The sequence below is a fragment of the Myripristis murdjan genome, chromosome 12 (assembly GCF_902150065.1).
Source record: "Myripristis murdjan chromosome 12, fMyrMur1.1, whole genome shotgun sequence".
NCBI lineage: Eukaryota > Metazoa > Chordata > Actinopteri > Holocentriformes > Holocentridae > Myripristis > Myripristis murdjan.
The window spans coordinates 19,633,309-19,652,875 of record NC_043991.1 but is presented as its reverse complement, the minus strand read 5'-3'; the positions used below and the strand labels follow the sequence as shown (position 1 = coordinate 19,652,875).

The 19,567-nt window shown below is 38.9% G+C and overlaps 1 protein-coding gene across 2 annotated transcripts; it reads right to left on the bottom strand.

Annotated features, from left to right (window-relative positions):
- Window positions 1-617: 617 nt before the first annotated feature.
- Window positions 618-18,607, bottom strand: mvb12ba (multivesicular body subunit 12Ba). 2 transcript variants are annotated; one of them, XR_003929098.1, is made up of 11 exons: window positions 18,394-18,607; window positions 11,610-11,732; window positions 11,026-11,133; window positions 10,278-10,374; window positions 9,922-10,051; window positions 8,013-8,153; window positions 6,430-6,524; window positions 5,886-5,941; window positions 5,520-5,579; window positions 3,299-4,811; window positions 618-3,266 (listed from the first exon to the last, which is right to left on the bottom strand). XR_003929098.1 is itself a non-coding variant. In XM_030065517.1 (10 exons), the coding sequence occupies exons 2-10, from the start codon at window positions 11,718-11,720 to the stop codon at window positions 4,725-4,727; spliced, it is 885 nt and encodes a 294-aa protein (XP_029921377.1). In that variant the 5' UTR covers window positions 11,721-11,732; window positions 18,394-18,607; the 3' UTR covers window positions 618-4,724. The 2 variants fall into 2 exon arrangements, 1 of the variants encoding a protein (XP_029921377.1); XM_030065517.1 differs by having other exon boundaries at window positions 618-4,811.
- Window positions 18,608-19,567: the final 960 nt, after the last annotated feature.

Below are 19,567 nucleotides of genomic sequence, written 5' to 3'. Positions count from 1 at the left end.
CTGTCTTCCACAGGACAATGTCAGTTTTACCTGTTTAAAGGAACATACCTGTGATTTGGAAAGTTTGGCCAATGTACTGCAGTTTGTCCACATTTTACATCACAACAAACCATGTGGGGTACTTACGATTTCGCAACTTATCAAAATATGGATTTTTGGTTGCAACACCAACCTTAACTTCTGCTTCTGCAGCCAACAAAGTCGTCACCATTCATAAACCACAGAACTCATAATTGGCTGTGTAAAAAACTCCCCGGGGAATATTTGTGGGTAGATACTCTTCCACTCCAACCAATTCCAAGCCATCAAAACACAATAGTGCTGCTGCTTTGAGGAAAACTAATGTGGACAACTTTATTACAGTGATCTAGTGTGAAGAAAGTTTGAAGTCTCTGAAAGTTGATTTTCATATTGTAGTGGAAGGAATGGAAACCAGTGGCTCGATTAAAAGGTATAAAAAAAAATTATAAGGGAGCTCTAAAATTCGACTGCTTGTTTTGATAAAAGATTAGCAGAAACAAAGTATAGATTTTGTAGCTACAACACTAAACATGCAAATTCACTAGTGAGGTCCTTTTTAAATTACCATGCGTGCAAAATAACAGACAATCAAATCATTTAGGATTGTTATTGTTTGTTAATACAGACATAAACCATATTAATTTGCGACAAAATATTTCATTAAAACTGGAGGTAAACACCACAGTTGAGAAATAATACAGATGTAGCTTATCACAGAGCAGGCAGATACACTGACTTTACAACCAGATCAAGCACACACTGGCATGAGAGCATCTGTTATAGATGGGCATTTATCTTTTCACCCCCAGGAAACAAGTGAAAATATGTATTGTCAGCAGTGCAACTGAGAAACGATTTAAATGTTACATATTACAATCATTTCTCATTTCTGAAACACAATAGAGAGCATTGGAGACAAAATGGTCACAATACTGAAAGGACTAATAAATTACAAAAAACAAGAACAGAGTACAAGTGGTTAATCCATGCATTTAAGAGTTGTTGATAATGTAGAGAGGCATTGTAAAGACAAATTTTCAACATTTTCCTAAACAAAGAAGGCATATAAACTATTGCAAAAAAAAAAAAAAAAAAAGTTGGACGTTGATGTTGGGACAGGGCTAATAAACTTCACCAATGTTCTTGAATAACCTTTGGTGTTTTTGAATGATCAGAGGTAGGAAAAAACAAAAAAACAAAAAAAACAAAAAAAAAAAACGCAGAGCCTGAAGGTATGTAAGAGCAAAGCAAGATGAACTGATGGCTGGTTGTAATGAAGGTCAGGAGTTAAAGACTGTATTGATGCATGCTTTCAGAGTGTTCATTAAAGAGTAAGTAAACCCCAATCTCGATCTTGATCGGTTGTGCTATGTGTACAAGGTAGAGATATACTGTTAGATGAAATACTTATTTAAGGATGTTAACTCTGACATTAAAATTGTAATTGGATATTTTTCTTGACACTTGAGGTTTTCAGTCGCTCTCAAAATGTTTTAGACTTAGCATTCTTCAAGTTACAATCCAAAATTCAAAATGCTGACAAGCACCTTCACAGTAAAGGAGACTTGGTTTACTGAAAACATTGTTACCTAAGAGGGAAAACATTTCTGAAACAAAAATTTCCAACAGTAACAATGTGCCTTAAATACACAGTTGCCAGAAAGATCTGTTGCATTTAACTGTATTGAAATTAAGCGATAAAAAAGCATATCTGTTTGACCACAGTTGTTCACATTTATAACACATTTATAACAAAGAAAGGCCTATTATTTGTAGAAAATACTCAGGACATTACAAACATCTGTTTTGTTTGTGAATCATGGTGCTTAGAAAAGTAATCTAATGAAGACAAGACAATGTATACTTTTTACTAGCATCTGAAACAGTCAGGGCTCCACTTGCTAACCTGCATTTAAAATAAAGCAGTGTTGCAAACTGATACATAACATTATGAATAAAAAATGAACAGCGTTCACAAATCATTGTGATAATGTAAAACACATCAGAAACAACTAATAACTGGTTGTGAGAACAGGAGTAAAAGTAGTTCAGCAATCTTACCAATATGGACGTGCGTAGAGGACATGTATTATTTTTCTCTGTTTTGGTATCTCCTGATAACAAAACTGTTTTTCCGGGGAAAAACAGCAACAAACAACAAACTTATTCCTCTAGATAAAAGTTGTTTCCTAGAAGTAAGCTGTTATGTTAAGAGCTGTGCTCTTGTTTGGAGCAGTGAGTGGGCATCAGTGGCACAGCACTGGAATGGCTCAGGTCCTACTTATCCCAGTTGACATTCTGTGTCAGCCTTGGTGACTGTGTCCTCCATTGCTCCTCTCTCGTGTGGGGTACCACAAGGCTCAGTTCTAGATACTCTTCTTTTCTCCCTCTATTTGTTGCCGCTTGGTTCCATACTATTTATACTTTGTTTTCAATGATTGTTGACATCTCTGCAGCTTAACTGCTTCCACACTTGCATTTCATGTCAAAAACATTTTTTCAAAATAAAGAACACAGGTTCCATATTAAGGAAACATGTCATTTCTTTCCACTATTATGCAGATGACAGCCAAATCTATGTGCCTCTTAAAAAGAATAACTCTGCAAACCACTGCTTGTGTCTTGATGACATAAACGACTGGATGGCTTTTAACTTCCTAAACTTTAATAAGGAAAAGACTGAAGTGATGGTTTTTGGTGGCTCCTCTGTCACCCCCCTTGTTGATCTGGGTTATCTGGCCCAGCATGTCAAACCCACAATCAAAAATTTACGGGATTTAGTCGGCTCTGATTTTAAGCTCGACAGCCAGGTAAATGCAGTAAAGACATTAGGAGTAGAGCTTTTTCCAGTTGAGGCAGCTGGCCAAAATCAAGCCAGTTCTGCAGAGGCAGCACTTTGAGGCAGTAATCCACGCCTTTGTCACCACTTGGCTGGATTACTGCAGTGCACTTTATGTGGGGGTTAGTGGTTCCTCCATTGCGTGTCTTCAGTTGGTGCAAACTGCCGCTGCGCGTCTTTTAACTGGCACACGCAAGCATGAGCACATTTCACCGATTTTAGCCTCACTGCACTGACTGCCTGTACATTTTAGGATCCATTTTAAAATCCTTTTATTTGCTTTTAAAGCTCTTAATGGTCTTGCCCAGTCCTACCTCTCTGAGCTGCACCATCCTTTTATGCCCTTTTATGACGGTGGCTAAGACCAGGCTAAAGCACAGAGGGGACCATGCTTTTTCTGCTGCAGCTCCAAAACTTTGGAACAATTTACCACTGCACATTAGGCAGGCCTCTTCACTGTCTGTTTTTAAAGGTCTTCTTAAAACCCACCTTTTTTCCTTGGCTTTCCACACTGTGTAAGATACTGATTTTATATTTTTATGTTTATATGTACGCATATTTTTGCATTGTCTTAGCTGTGTATTTTACTTTATTTTAAATTTATTTTAGGTTGGATTTGTTTTATATTTCCTATTATGCTGTTTTTACTCATTTATTTATTTTACTGTACAGCACTTTGGCCCCTGTGGTTCTTAAAAGCGCTTTATAAATAAAGTTGGATTGGATTGGATCTTGAGATAACTTGTTAAATACAGATAACAGCTTATCTCTGGAAGATAACTTTTGTTATCTCTGCATAGGAACTTATCATTATCTTCAGATGATGACACAGAAAACATTAATACTACATGTTCTCTATGGACGTGTCCTGGAAAGTCTTACTTAACTTTGAACAGTACTGGTGGGTCTGTTTTTAATCCAAGGTGCTGGCACATACAAAGAGACAGTGATAGGGAGGCTAGCTAGCACACTGAAATAACAAAAAGTAAACTCACAACACCAGTACACTACAATAAGAAGAAAACAAAAAATCATTCCCTGCTATGACGCTCAGTAAATGTTGCAAGACAAAATGCCAAGATGTTTTTCCTTTTTTCCCCATGAAATGTTATGATTTACTTTCCCCCTACTGGTGCCTTGAGTTGGGGTACTTAGACCATTAAGAGACCAGCAGGTATCTAATGAGCAAGGAAGGAAAAATGAATGCCATCAGCCCATTTCAAAAACCAAAGTTGTAGCTGTCATTCTTCACACAAACATCCATTTTCAAAAATTACAGTTCTTTTAGATGAAGGAGGTTTGTGTATGCTATATGAAACACAACTTCACAAATCCTTTAAAAGAAGAGAAGGACAGAAAAGTACTTTATATCACTCTGGTTTACGGAGTGAATGAGTGAGTTTCCCTTCCATCCCTTTGGGCATGAAAGGTCTGCTTTGTCCAACAATGGATGATCCCATCCAATTTTAAAACCCAAGTGTGCAGTGGTCTCCATCAGACCCATGAAGTCCTTCAGCCTTAGTGGTTCATTCTTTGCATATTTTCAATTGCCCCTTCAAATGTAACAGTTCCTTTTTTTTGTCATTTCAGCAGAACAGCAACATAACAGAGAAAGAAAGACCAAACATACTCTGAAAAATGAATGAGTGTTTCTTGTTGTTTTTCATTCCATATGTCACCTTACACTGTGTTGTTTTTGAGAGGAAGGATGAAGATCAGAGTGGAAGTAAATGGCTTCTTTTTCATTTCCATGAGTCTGTTGTTGTTCGTGTGGGCTCGCTGTCAGTAGTTATGTACAGGTCTCTCCTCCAGCTGTAGTGGCCACAGGAAAGAGGCGATGTCACAGGGTTGGTTGTGGAGTTTCTCATGCCTCGGAGCTCAGAGATGTCCGTGTAGGACTTGGTGGGAGGCGGGCTGCTGCACTGTGCTCTGTGCGGAAACTGTAATCATACTGAGACAGAGAGAAAGAAATAATTAGACATAAAAACATGAGGGAGGAGAAGTCATTTGGGTGGAAACAGGATAGGATTAATGGGACGGTATACTAAAATGGGCGCTTTTTCCATTGTAATGGTTTTTATTGGCATCACTGAGTGCAAAAATCCTCATGAAACTGTGAGCATGTGAGATCCTTTCTTTGCAAAGAGAAACCTGCTGGTTGTTTTCTCTTGACTCAAATCAGCAGTTTTACTGGGGATTTAAAAAATACTTTCACACATAACCTTATCTGCAATAACATGAAAGTCTGTGTTAAAGGCCTATGCTTTAGCACCTCCCTGTGGCAGAAATAAAAAACTACAATGAACAGTTGATCTTTTGATGCCTTGACAGTACTGTAAACATAATCAAACGTACTGATATATTTTTCAAAATTTCATATCATCCCAGCCTTGCTGTTAATTAAAGTGATCAGACCAACAGACAATAAGGGACGTTGCCTCTGCCTCATGCTTGATTTTGTGGAATATGATGCTGACACACATTAGGAGCGTAAAATACTAGAAACTGTTTAAGTTTTGTGATTCAAGCTGCAGTGGCTGTCAGGCTAGGCTTACCTAGTCTTGTTCAAAAACTTCTGATAAGGTTAATGTAGGCACATATGCAACTGCAATTTGGAGAACATGGACATCATATCAAAAGGTTGTGTGTGTCTACTCACTTCTTTCTCAATCTCAGCCAGAGACTTGATTGTAATACCCATCAGATTCACTTGCTGCAGCTGAAGGTGGAGAGCATTGAGATTTGGTCATTAACAAGGTATAAAACAAGTTTCTTCTTCATTAATCACACAGTATATTCAGATACAGAGAGAACAGAGTTATGCTGTTTCTGCTCATTACTGCTACGGCTTTTTAATACTGCTATACTGTCCATTAATAAGTCATACAAATACCACCTACCAGTGAAAAAAGTGGGATATGAGTGCTGGCTTTAAAATGTCACTCACATTTCAAAAATAAAATTAAACAGAGTGCAATGAGATTCTACTTGGAATGAAAACAGCAAACTAAATACCAAAACTTACATCAGATGAGGCACAGGCAAACTTCTCAGAGATCATGAAAGGCACCCCATCCATTGCTGAAAGAGTAAAAAAAAAAAAAAAAGCAGTTTACACAAAATATCAGGCCTTTAGAGTATCAGCAAAGAAAAAATAAGTATTAATAAAAAGGACAAGTCAGTCAATTAAAAGATATTTTGTGACCAGAGTTTAAATCATAACCTGTATTTATTGAAACATATATACAGACAAATCAATCTAAAAGCAGCTATAAAATATCTGCAGCCAACAATGGATTTGTGAAATTTCACTAAAAGTAGATTGTACGCCAGATGCATTAACCAGAGTTGTGTGACGGAGGATCTATCGCTCATGTTCCCCTTTCTGCAACTGAAAAACTATTTTGCTCAGTTCTAGCAGTTGCTTGTCTGAAAAACATGACACTGCTGCAGTTCCACAAATGACTAATTAATATGCAGTTACACCACTGCCTCTGACATGGTGCATTTAAAAAAAAAAAACATCTAGGATGTTCAGCAGAACAAAACAAACAGAAAGACTAGCTCACCTGAGATGGCGTATAGGTTAGAGTTCTGGTGCTCATAATCTGGTCTGGTAGTGTTCTTGCCTCTGAAGCTGGCTGGGAGAGTCATGGATATATGCCTTTGACAGCAAGAAAATATATGTCAGTGTTGGGCTGGACTGTACAGTGGGTTGATGGAAACTTGCATATGGCACTGAGATGAAGCCATTGCATATTAATACAGAAATAAAGTAGTTTTTGGTAGGGTTGTCCCGATCCGATCACGTGATCGGAAATCGGGGCCAATCACGTGACTGCAGACTTGATCGGAACTCAGACGTTATGTCCCGATCAGGTATCGGATAAATAATATATATACATATGTATATTTATTGTTATTATTTTTAATCACATTTACAATATATGGGATATTAGTGATTAAAAATAAATGAGAATAAAATATTATTTATTAACTACCAACATTTACAGGCCCGGTCTGTGTCTGTGACAGATGCCACTGAACAGCGCATGCGCAGAACACGGCAGCATGCAGCAGTTTGTTTTGAAGCTGAGGTGCATGATATGCTGCTACTATGTCTGCAGTGTGGAAATATTTCAAAGAGAACGACGAGAACAATAGTTAGTTAGTTTCATAATGTTTTATCAGGGCTTTCAAGTCTCACGCATTGGGCATGAGACACATGCATTTCAACCTGTTCACATGCCACACCTTGTATTTCTCACGCAGAGAAATTACCAGGATAACGCCCACCAAGTTGCGAGGCTATTTTTTTTTTTTTATAACAGTGTAGGGCCCTATAATTTCCGCGATCACGGAATCACGGACGGAATCGTGGAATTAGCCAAATAAAACGGAAACCGAGTCCAAAAGGCAAAGAAACTTTCCAGGCTACAGCAGCGCATTGACATGGATTGTGTAACAAAGCAAAGAGGTGCCACTCCACTCTATTTTCACTGACTAACAGCAGCACACTGGCTTAACTTGTCTATTCAGAGAAGCGGTATCACTTTGGCTTATTTTTCAATCTATGTTATCACATGCATACTACTGCTCACTCATTGGTAACTGAATTGTTAGGTCTGTTTGATAAGTAATTTACATTGTTAAAACAAATAATATTTTAACATATTGTCACTGTAAAAAGTACTCTGTCAACCCTCAGGTGAAATAACTAATGATGCATCCTCTTGTCATTTTTGTTCAATCATTAATAACATATCATTTTCACCTTTTATTGCTACAACAACGTAATCATTAAATAAATAAATAAATAAAGTGTTGTTTATTTGTTACCTCAATTAATTTAAGCTAATTTCTGTTTCATTTGTGTGCATTCTAGTCATTAACATTAAAAACACCACCGCCATAATCTCACTCTGAACTCAGTTCAAAACTTGAGAGCCCTGGTTTTATAGAAGTATCGGATTGGGACTCGGTATCGGCAGATACTCAAAATCAAATGACTCGGACTCAGGGCCAAAAAAAACGTGATCGGGACATCCCTAGTTTTTGGTCACTGATCAAAATTTGGTTTGTTTGTTTGTTTGCTTGAGCTACAGGTTTAGTGAGATGCCAATGCATGGACACATCATTTAAAGAAACCTACTTGGGCATAAGAGCGGTTGGGGTTGGGACTGAAGTGGTGGTAGAGTTGACATTCTGGGTGTTGCTGGTTGGTGTATGTGTGGAGTCCTGGGCCCGAGGGACATTCCCCATGCGATACCAAATTCCCATATTGTTGAGCTCTCTGTAAAAACAACCACAGCGTTATGAGTAACCAAACAAAGTGACTTGTTTCAGGGAGAACATTCTTCTGATAATGTAAAAAACTGAGCAGAGTTAACGCTGAGAGACAACGCGTTAGATTTTTGTCACGGCTAAGAAGACGATTATAAATTATAGTAAGCAATCATTCACTTAGTCACTTAGCGTATTGGCATAGAAAAGCTGACTCAACTATGCAGAGGTGGTAATCTAGACAAAGTACTATTTGGGTTAAAGTAACTAATTAGGTTTACTTATGATACTGTTATTGAGTAGATTTTTGTGTACTTTTTTGTTTTTTAAAGATTATTTCCTGGCATTTCTGCTTCATTTGACAGTCACAGTAGAGAGAGGCAGTAAAGACAGGGGAGAGAGTGGATCACTTGTAGCAAAGGGCCTGAGGTCCGATTTGAACCCAGGACACTAGCATCAGGACTCAGCTTTGGTATGCGTACTTGTGCCTTTCTTTTTTTTTAGTATTTTTGGGACTTTCAAGTCAGTAATTTTACTTCTAGTTAAGTACAACAGTACATTGACTTCTACTTCAGTAAAATATAAGCAAAGTACCAGTATTTCTACTTTAGTTGCAATTTCTAGTACTCCTTCCACCACTGCTACTTTTCTATCTAATACAAATGAAGATTTTGCCTCCTTTCCCATGAAAAACAAATATTTGCATAACATTTGGCAGGCAGTTATTACATCATTATTAATATAATGATGTGCACTGAAGATATAATGTGTGATTGGACAGTGTCCACTGTGTAAAATTCTCTTGATTATTTGGGTATTTTTACATTGTTGTATGTATGTTATTTACCAGCTTACCAAGGGAAATTCCTGATACAAACAAAAGGACTCAGCAATTACAACAAAATCTGAAGCCTGATGCACAAACTATGCATAATCTGAATAGAGGGGGCAAACATAATTATAATGAGAGATTGAGAGAATAAGGAAAGGAAAAGGAGACACAAAAAGAGAAATAGGGAATAAGAGTGCAGTGTGATGGGGCGTTAGGGGTAGGGATGGAGGCACAATACAAAACCATATCAGTGGTTTAAGATCACTGACTACATGGTTGATTCCAGTGTCATGATAGTTAAGAGCAGAGAGAATTTATGTTTTCCAGCTGAACATCTGCCCAAAGGACAAGGGCCTCTCCTTGGTGGAGAGTGAATTTCCCTGCATCTGCTGGGGCTGTAGTGGTAAATCACTGATTACAACTAGAATCTGCACTGCAACCCTACTGGTGAAAAATTTACGAGTAAGGCTGATGATAAGCAATGATAGAGGATGATAGCAATTCCCCAAGCAAAAATAAAAACTCTGTAGTTGAACAAAAAGAATATTCATTTGAATGTATGGGATGAATTTATGCTTTAACTTTAAGTCAGTTGCACCACATAAGTTAGTGCCACCATAAAGTAAAGACATAACTTAAATTTACACCTACCCCCTACCTAGGTGTAAAGTCATTCCTAAATCAAATGTTGATATGATGGAACAACTAAAAAGATTAGAGAAACTGTTAGTTGATGATCCACTTGAACAATTTCTCCCTAATTTACGCTGGCCGTGCATTCTCATAGAGGAGATCACATCCTTTTGGTATGCTTGATGACTACAAAGGAATAACATTTGTGACATACTTGTCATTCTACTATTTTCAGGGAGTTTGATGCCATGTGCAAAACTGTAACTAAAAATAACATCTACATCTTGCAAACTTGTGCATCAGTGCTGCTCACCCAATAAAGGTGTACTGTGGCGGAGCCTGCTTAGATCGTCCAAGGATGCGAATGTCGCAGATGGCTGCTTCTGTCGAGTCCCGTGGAATAAACTTGATACAGAGCCGTCTCTTCCTGAAGGCCTGCTCCTCTGTAGGACGCCCAAAAGAGACAGAAAGTGGTAATGCTACACCTTAAGAACAGCACATGGGTCTTTACTGGAATAAAGTACTAAATCACACATCACTTATTACTGTTCTTAAAAGAACTGAATTACTTAGCATTCCCTCATTAGTTTAACTACTGATTACATTACTTTAACTTGCACACTAAAATCATTGCAATCAGTGCATTCCAAATATATCTTGATAACTTACGCGTGTCAACAGTCTCCTGGATTGGGATGAAGCCTACAGGCAGGGTGTCCTTGATATCAATCAGCTTCATGTCCACAAGAACATTACCTAAATGGCTCTACACAAAAGGAACAACAGAGAAAAGAGGGGGCAAACATAATTATGAGAGATTGAGAGAATAAGGAAAGGAAAAGGAGAAACAAAAACAGAAATAGGGAATAAGAGTGCAGTGTGATGGGGCATTAGGGGTAGGGATGGAGGCACAATACAAAACCATATCAGTGGTTTAAGATCGCTGACTACATGGTTGATTCCAGTGTCATGATAGTTAAGAGCAGAGAAAATTTATGATTTCCAGCTCAACATCTGCCCGAAGGACAAGGGCCTCTCCTTGGTGGAGAGTGAATTTCCCTGCATCTGCTGGGGCTGTAGTGGTAAATCACTGATTACAACTAGAATCTGCACTGCAACCCTACTGGTGAAAAATTTACGAGTAAGGCTGATGATAAGCAAAAATAGCAATTCCCCAAGCAAAAATAAAAACTCTGTAGTTGAACAAAAAGAATATTAGACAGACAAAAGACAAACTGCATGCTGTTTAAATAGAGATAAGTACACAGAGTGGACTTTGGCTAGTTTGTTCATTATACCATGACAACACATTCATTACTTTTGGAATGCATATTGAACCCTTTTTCACAAAGTCACAGTATAAAACATTGTATTGTTAAATGTACAGTTGGGTGGTTAAGTGGTGTTGAGGACTTACATTTTCTTTTGAAAAGACTCGGGTAAAGCAAAGGTATCGCGTCACCTTGGATTTAAAAAGACCATCTTTCCACAGGTCAGCATCCAGACCATCTGTTGTTGTAGAGACCTGAAAGAAGATGAGTTGATTAGGGATGGGATCATCCAAAAAAAAAAAAAAACAAAACAAAACAAAACAAAACCTCACATTATCTCAATGCCAAGGCATCTCTCTACCTGACTAAGCAACTCTTCTAATGAGCACCTTACAGTCGCTATCATTAAACTCCTACTTTGTCAGTCAAAAACAATATCCATTTTCCAGAAAAATCTAATTTCTATACAGGGATGGTGCCTGCTAACTGCAAGATGAAGCTGCAGTGTTAACAGGTAGTTGTTAATGTGCTGCTGGTGGTTGGTGGGGTGTTGCTTAGTGGCTGCTATGGTGTTCTTGGTGGTTGCTAGGATGTTTATTGATGGCTGCTAGGGGTGTACCATGTGGTTGCTAGGGCACTCTAAGTGGTTACTAGTGGTTGACAGGCTATTCTGGGTATTCAAATAAGGTAACTCCCAGTCATCTCTCTGGAGTTCTGTTTAACAACTTACCACATCGTATCCAGTGGGTGCCCTGTTCCTGGAGGCGACCACCCCCACACCAGTGATGGGATCCATGGGCATCTCTGGCAAAGCTTCAGAAAGGTCCCTAACCTCAGGCATCTTGTTAGAATTCTGGCAAAAAAAGGCAAAAATAAATACCTAAAAATAAAAAAGGCACCATGAAAAATAAGTTTCTTGGACAGATTAAACAGAATATGAACAAAATGTATACACTTCATGTTGTACTAATCTTTTCCCAAAGCAAGCAGTCCAATTTTAGATCTGTCATTTTTCCTACCTTTTATCCAGCCATTTGTTTCCATTAATTACACTACAATATGAAACTTCATACATATGAGACTTCAAACTTTCTAATAAACCAAATTTTTCAAGTGTCACCCAAGTAGGTAATTACTCGTTCAGGTTATGTCAGATGTGATGTCATCTCATGTGGCTATATTTCTATAATACTTAAATGATTAAGAACTAATTTCACATCATTTTAATGTGATGTGCATATGTAATAACTGATGTCTGTAATAAAATAAAATTAAATGACTTTTTTTGGTTTTGTAGTTAAGGACTTGGGCCAGCCGGAGTTAAAAAGTTGGGCCTTTCAGCAAGGCTGTGCGTCTACCACAGTTTGGGAATCACTGTAATACAAGATTTGGTTCTGTTAACAAATACCATGAAGCCCTCTGTGGTTCCCATGACAGGTTAGTGATCCAAGCACAAAGGTGCTGGAGTCCTCTTATTATGGTTCTTTCTTTCTTTCTTTCTTTCTTGCTTGCTTCTTCTTGCTCTCTGAAACTGTAACAGCTACAGCCACCAAACTGGCAAAATAGGTTCCAAGTCTTATCTGCTACTCAGCCAAGTAAAATCATACCAAATAGGCCAGATAGTGATTCCATAATTACATGTGTGCATTTGGGCCTGTAACACACAATAATACAGTTTCTATCAGAATACAGAATACACTGGCATACACACAAGCCTTTCAGTATGTTTAACCTTATTGTGGCTTCCGATCCACAATATAAGCAGGCGACACCTACGTTTTCATTGCCTAAATGTTTATTTATCTAATCCATTCCCAATCCATTTTCTGACCCACCCATATCCCGTGTCGCTTTTCATACGTATTTTCATGACAAAAAGTAGTTTGGAGACCAGACAGACTAGTTGGTGCTCCCTCCTGGTGAAATATCTTGAAATGTCTGACCCCCAGTCGCCGCTCAGTCTTGTACTTTGCAAACGTCAATGACTTCAAGATTCCAGATTACAAGACAGCAAATTGTGCACTGTGAACAGTACAGCGATCTGACCACTTTAACAATCTGTAACGTCACTTTAACGTCAAAAGCACCCAGCATTGCCAACTGAGATGTATTAATGTTATCAGTGTTGCTATGAATGGGATCATAGTCAGTTCTTGTTGATGGAAATAGTTAATGAGACAGCAGAAGGAGAAATGTATCATGTGACAGAGCAGAGTCATTTTAGTGTCCATAATCACCCCCCAACACTGGCGATGGTATTCTGGTCCCCAGATGATAAATTGGAGCTAACGCTGACATAAAAATAAATCAACCAAATTGGCTACCTGTTTAGGAAGCCTAAATGCATAGGAAGGCTAACTGTGGCAGCTGTATCATTTTGATTGGGAGGAAGGAGGGAATACGTGTTATGCCTAGTACACTTGTGTTTATATTTGATAAATTAAATATATAATATTTTATAGTTGAGCAGGGTGGAGTGCAGAAGCAGCGTAACACAAGGCTTTATGCTTATTTCAAAAATTATTTCAAAATATTGCAGACTGTGTAGATGGAATTAAATTTTTCCACAAAACTTCTTTTGAATTTTATTGTAAACTAGAGATTATATAAAATGTGTGTTGAGGTTATACTGTCAGATGGAGGAATTCTACTTTAAGGCCTAAGGCTTACAATAATAATTATTCTCCTTTGTAACATTTTTGGTATATTGTATAGAAAAATAATAACAATAACAGAAAAAACAGAAAGGCCAAGCTTAAATATTCTGTGGTAAAGAGATCTCAATCTTTTGACAGTCCGATGTCTGTATAGAGTACAAAATCCAAACGGTCAGCATTCTCTTCCTATGACATCATATTAAAAACAGACGACTTCATGACAACACCCCAGATTATGGTGTGCACTTCAAAAATATGCTTCCTCCTCCAGAGAAGATCACTTTTTAAATCTCGTCACTGGCTGCCAAACTGCAGCCTAACAAGTTGAAACAAATCTCAAACTATGTCTCATGGCGAATGCATGACATTTTCAATGTGTGGGAAGTGACAGACAACCTCGCAAGCAGAGAAGATTTCACGCTTACAAAAAGCCTATTATGTCCACCGCACATTAAAACGTGAAGGAAGAAATTTGTCATCTTGCTTAGGACTGTTAAAAACAGTCAGTAAAGATAAAAAAAAAACAAAAAAAAAACAGCTGGATTCCAAAAAAGTTGGTTAGAAATCATTTGAAAGATTAGAGCCAAATTCACAATTCTTTACATCAAAAGGCACTGCATGGGTTGGCCTTGCTTTTTGCCCTCTTTGTGTTTATTCAGTTTGTTACTGCCTCTCTGCAAGCTCATTACCCCAGTGTGAATAGAGGATGTGTCTTTGCAGGGATCAGTAGGCTGAAAGAGCAATAGAGATTTGCTCATGCCATATAAGCCTGCAGAAAACCTGACTGGAAATAACAATGATAAATGCAATACAGGAAACAAATATCTTCTATAGTATCAGCTGATGGTGTTCTAAAATTTCCTTTTCGGTTCATCCCTAGTGTAGATTGCTAATCCAGCAAAACTGTGATACTGTGTGGCTGTTTAAACTTATTTTTAAATCCTGCATGGCATGCCTTTAAATATCAGTTACTCTTTGGGAAAAGGGCACATCAAATAGCATCAGATAGCACTTGAAATGAGGCCATAGTTAACAGGAATGGAGGACAGCACAGTCCCCCTATACTGATTCATAGACAGGAACCAGAAAAAAGGAACATTTTCTCAATTTGACCAGCTTGATTTAAAGTCCAAATATCTAGCCTTGTGGGACACTGCGGCATAGCAGCATATTAATGAGAGCAGAACACGGTGGGGGCTGCTAGAGCAGAAAACCATCTTGAAGCCGCCTGGACAACAGGGGCCGCCTGCATTGCATCTCCTTGACTACCATGCTCTGCTCAAACAAGGGACACAAAGAGGGAGCGGGTTCCAACTCAGCAGGGTGAGAAGAGGCTGCTGTAGCTGACACAGGATTACAGACTGGATATATGTGTGTCTTAAGTTCATGAATCAACATAAAAATGGACAAGCCACCCCAAAAGGCTGCTGAGAAATTAAGATGACATACATCCAAAACGACACGTGATACAACCTCTAAAGCCAGACCACACACTTCATATGTAGCTGAGTTGAGGCAATGGATTAAAAGGCTGCTGGCAAAACAGTTTACAGTCTCCAGCAGTTCTCTCTCTGTTAAGGGAAAAGCAATGTATAATTCATTGCAGGTCAAATAAAGCCAACTGATGATAAACTGGACTGCATCCACTCGGCACATGTACCTGACAGCTGTAGAGTTAAGTACCTTGCATTTTACATGGGCCCTTGCATTTAATAGATTAAATGTAGGCCCAAAATATAAACAACTTGAAAGGTTTTATTTCACCATTATTTTTCACTGTTTTTCAGTAATGTCACAGTGATTTTTCTTGTAATATAATTTTCAATATATAATTGTAATAATTATGAATATGGTTTTGACACACGTCCTTGGGGTGGATCTGCTGTCCAGGGGCACACTGTGGTACTGAGAATGGGCTCTGTGTCCAGCTTTAGTGAGTCAAGTGTGGATACGCAATGGCTGAGCCACGGTGGATCTGTCAAAAGAAAAGGCATGGTGTCTGCTGTTTAACCAAAAAAAAAAAAAAAAAAAAAAAAAAAAAAAACACTCAAATACTGACTTTGCTGTCGGTTGCCACTGCAACAACTGCAGCTTCAAATCGCTGGAATCAGCCCTACTGTTTTCCCAAGATTTTGGAGCTTTCAAAAAAAAACTGGAATCGTTGTGGGGGCCCAGTATTGAAGGTGGGGCTCTGGATTTAATGTTAAAAAAGGCTATTACATTACATAACCCACTTTTACTCATTAAAGGCATCAAAGAAAATACTGTTTAGCTAGCAGTATCAAAATCAAGGTAACAGTACTGGAATACCAGCCATCCAAGGTTAAAAAAAAAAAAAAAAAAGCAAACTGAAGGTCTAAGGACCATGACAAGACTTGCATCTGTCCATCATTTTTGTTCCACTCTGAATTTATTCAGAGTACATACACCAGCAGCGGAACACAATGGAGTTTTTTTTTATGAACCAAGCAACTACCACTGGTGACATTAGCCCTTAGCCTTTTGCTTATATATGGTCTGTTTACCACAATTTGCTCAATAGCTGGTTAGAACAGCGATTTCAATTTCTGTTCTCATGCTCTGATTCGTTAGGCTGAAGACTCTGTTCTCATGCTCTGATTCGTTAGGCTGAAGACTGAAGGGCCAATCAGAAAGGTCTCTCTTACAGACATCCTCCACCACAGATATACCAGACTGGAACGGCCAGTCATCCACTGATGACCTATAACAAAAACCATGAGTGATCATCTGTAACAGATGCTCAGTAACAACAAGGCCAAGGGCTGATGGTCTTGGTGTATAAAGGCCCTTGATTGTAGTCCACCTGTGACCAAATAAACATGATTTAGAAAGACACACCATAGTCTGTTAATGGCCCCACAGTTCACAGTGTGTATAGAAAAGGGGACAAAATGCCAGGAAGTCAGTCACCTCCCACTAGACCTCCAACATAGAACTGTGTCAAGGCATGGATCTGGAAAAGTGTATAAAAATTGCTCAAGGGTGGAAAATAACCAGGAGCACAGTGAGCTCAATGATTGCAAAATGGAGAAGGTTTGGAACCACTATGACTGTCCCTGGAGCAGGTCATCTGGCCAAATTCAGTAACTAGAGCAGAGGGGCCTTGGTCAGGGAGGGACCAGTAACCCAGAGGCACTCTAACTCTTCAGGGTACCTCGGCAGAGATGGGAGATCCTGCCAGAGAACCTGCCATCTCTGCAGTAATCACTCAATCATGTCTTTATTAAGTGTGCAAGGCTTTTCAGACCTCTCATTCATTCACGTAAATGAAATGCAATTAAGCCTTATTGGATAACTGCATAATAGTTGCTTATTCTCCTACAAAAGAGTTTGGTAAACCAATTTGGCATCAGTTCAGGTTTTATTATGGTCCAGTGCTTGTGCCCAAAGATTAGTCCATCAGTAGTATTTAACTGTAGTTGTGCTTCTCCTGATAAAATATGAAATTAAGTTGTATTCTGCACACTGCTGAATGTCAGATTTTTTTTTTTTTTTTTTTTTAAAGGTGTAGAATAAATATTTTATTATCATCAAAATGCTCTTAATATCAAGTGTGTGCACAGGTGCTATACACACTTGTGTCAAATGTTTTTTTTTTAATTTCAGTTTGTCAAACATATGCTACTGTGTGGGACACAGATAGATGTTCCACTTGACTAAGTTCAGGCACAGATTTGCCACTACAGAAGCTCTGGTGACCTGTCCACGTGCCTTCTACCCAAAGCATGCTGTGATAGGCTCCAGTTTAGTTTGATCTTTTTTCTTCACAGCATAAATTGCAAAAATTAACGTGGCATTCACTTACATGCAGTAAATGCCCTATACCAAATTGCCAGCCACACCTATGTGTGTGCACAGATTGCAGTCTTGGGTGGCAGCACCCATGCAGTGGAGCTCATTTGCATGACAAGTGTCGCTGCCTTCAAAGGCCACTGAATTCTTCCTCTGTTACACACCAGGCACCTTTTCACAAACATGCCTGGTTTCCAGTGGAGATACAGCACGTCTGCTTGTTAACGGCAAGCTGTCACTGATACACCAGCAGCGGAACACAATGGCTGTGACCCGCTGGCTTTACTGTGGTCAGCGGCGTGTGCCAACACAGCTAAGACAAACCCGGAGCTGCTCCATGGTCTCTTATGGACTCCAAACTACATTTTAAAACATCAGAGCTGTTGTGGTCAGTTTGGCACACAGATGACCCAATGAGTAGTCTTTCGATTATAAACGCTGATTTTATTACTCTTTCGCCTGTTAATCTTTCGTCCACCAAAATAACACACACCACGGTGGGCGATAGCGGGCAGCGTCTCTAATGTTGAATTACAGGTGTGAGATGTGGATAACCTATAAGCCGAATTTATAGCAATACCCAGACGATTCATGGGCTGATACCAAGTATATAAACTGGTTAACAAGAAAATGGTCAATTTAATACGATGGACTTTTATGTAGTTTGGCGTCACGTTCAAGCCATACAATAATAAGACTATTCATAGCTATCCGACAGGTTAGTTAGGTGGTTTAGTTGCTGGTTCGTGTTACCATCCTGCTGGTAAACACCACCACCAACACAACGGGCACGGCTACCACAGGCTAACCCTGGCTGCGCCAAGCTAGCTCGGTGACCTAACGTTACCTTGCCAAGTCCATTTCACAGCTCGCCGTGCAGTGATAACACAAGTCCATCTTCAAGCAACTATTACATCGATTCTTATCTCGTCTCTAACTCACCACACAGAGTCTCACCATTTAAAACAAAGGCTGTTTTCAAGCCGCGGTGTCGAGCAGCTGCTGCGAGCAGGAGAGCTAAGCTAGTTAGTTGGTGTTTCTTACCCAGAGCGGTGAGCACTTTGATCCCACTGCTCCCTCACACTCTTCAGCTTTTCTTTCTCCTCGTTGTCTGCTCTTTCTTTACGACCACAGCTACGGGAGGAAATGCATTTCCACAAGACTGCTACTTTCACTGAGCTAATCCAAAACACAAACTGCCTTGCGGGCCATTTGCCTTTTAGTTCTCCATTAAGCTCTGTGTATGAATACTGTCCGCTAACTTCCGCTTTCGGCGGCGGGGTAGTTTCCGGTCTGCTTTCTTCTACACACTGTGTGGAAAATTATTTAAGTATTTAATTTATACTTAAGTATGTAGTTATTCAGACAGTACTCATGGCATGTAACCTGATGATGTATTCATTTTATTTAATATATATTATTATTTTATGTAGGGGGCGCATAGACACTGTTATATCCAGATGTCAATTAAGAAGTTCAAATGTTGATTGAGAAGTTTTAATACGACTTTAAAGATAGAATTGGCAGGAGGGGTTGATCTTGATCTTGGCCCCACGGCAGGTGGAGCTGATGAAAAGTATAAAAGCAGGTGAGGTGCAGATTTTGAATCAGTTGCTCCAGGGACCAGGTTAGTTTATTGTGATAAAGGTGATATAATAAACCACTCTCCTGCATCAGAGTCTGAGCTTCTTCTGTGTTATTCTGCATAGCTACTGAAGAAGGTGTGGGAGATCATTCATCTGGCTAAGTGGTGGATTTTCAACCACAACTGCATAGGTTGGTAGTGGCTGCCATTAGGGAAAAGCTGATTAGTTTTCTTTAATTCCCTGGTAGCTAAACTTTAATGATGATTTGTTATTTTTTGAACCATGCAGCAAAATAAGTTCTCTGAAGAACCCACCAGTCTGGAGAGGTTTTTGGAATACTACATATTTTTAAAGGTTTGTGAAAGATAGTTTTGGGGATGTCTCAAACCATTATAATCTAAGGATCTTAATGACTGCAACCATTGTCATGGTGAGGATTTGGTTCCCAGGCCATCCCATTGCTACATGTAGTGGTCTTTTGAACTGTTTTTTCATCTTTTGATATGTTGTGGACCATAGTCTTATCTGTATGATATAATAGTAAAATATTATCAGAATGTGAAAACAATAAACAAATGTTGAATAAAATATGGAGTTTACGGATGCTACAATACAGCAGACCAGACAGATGG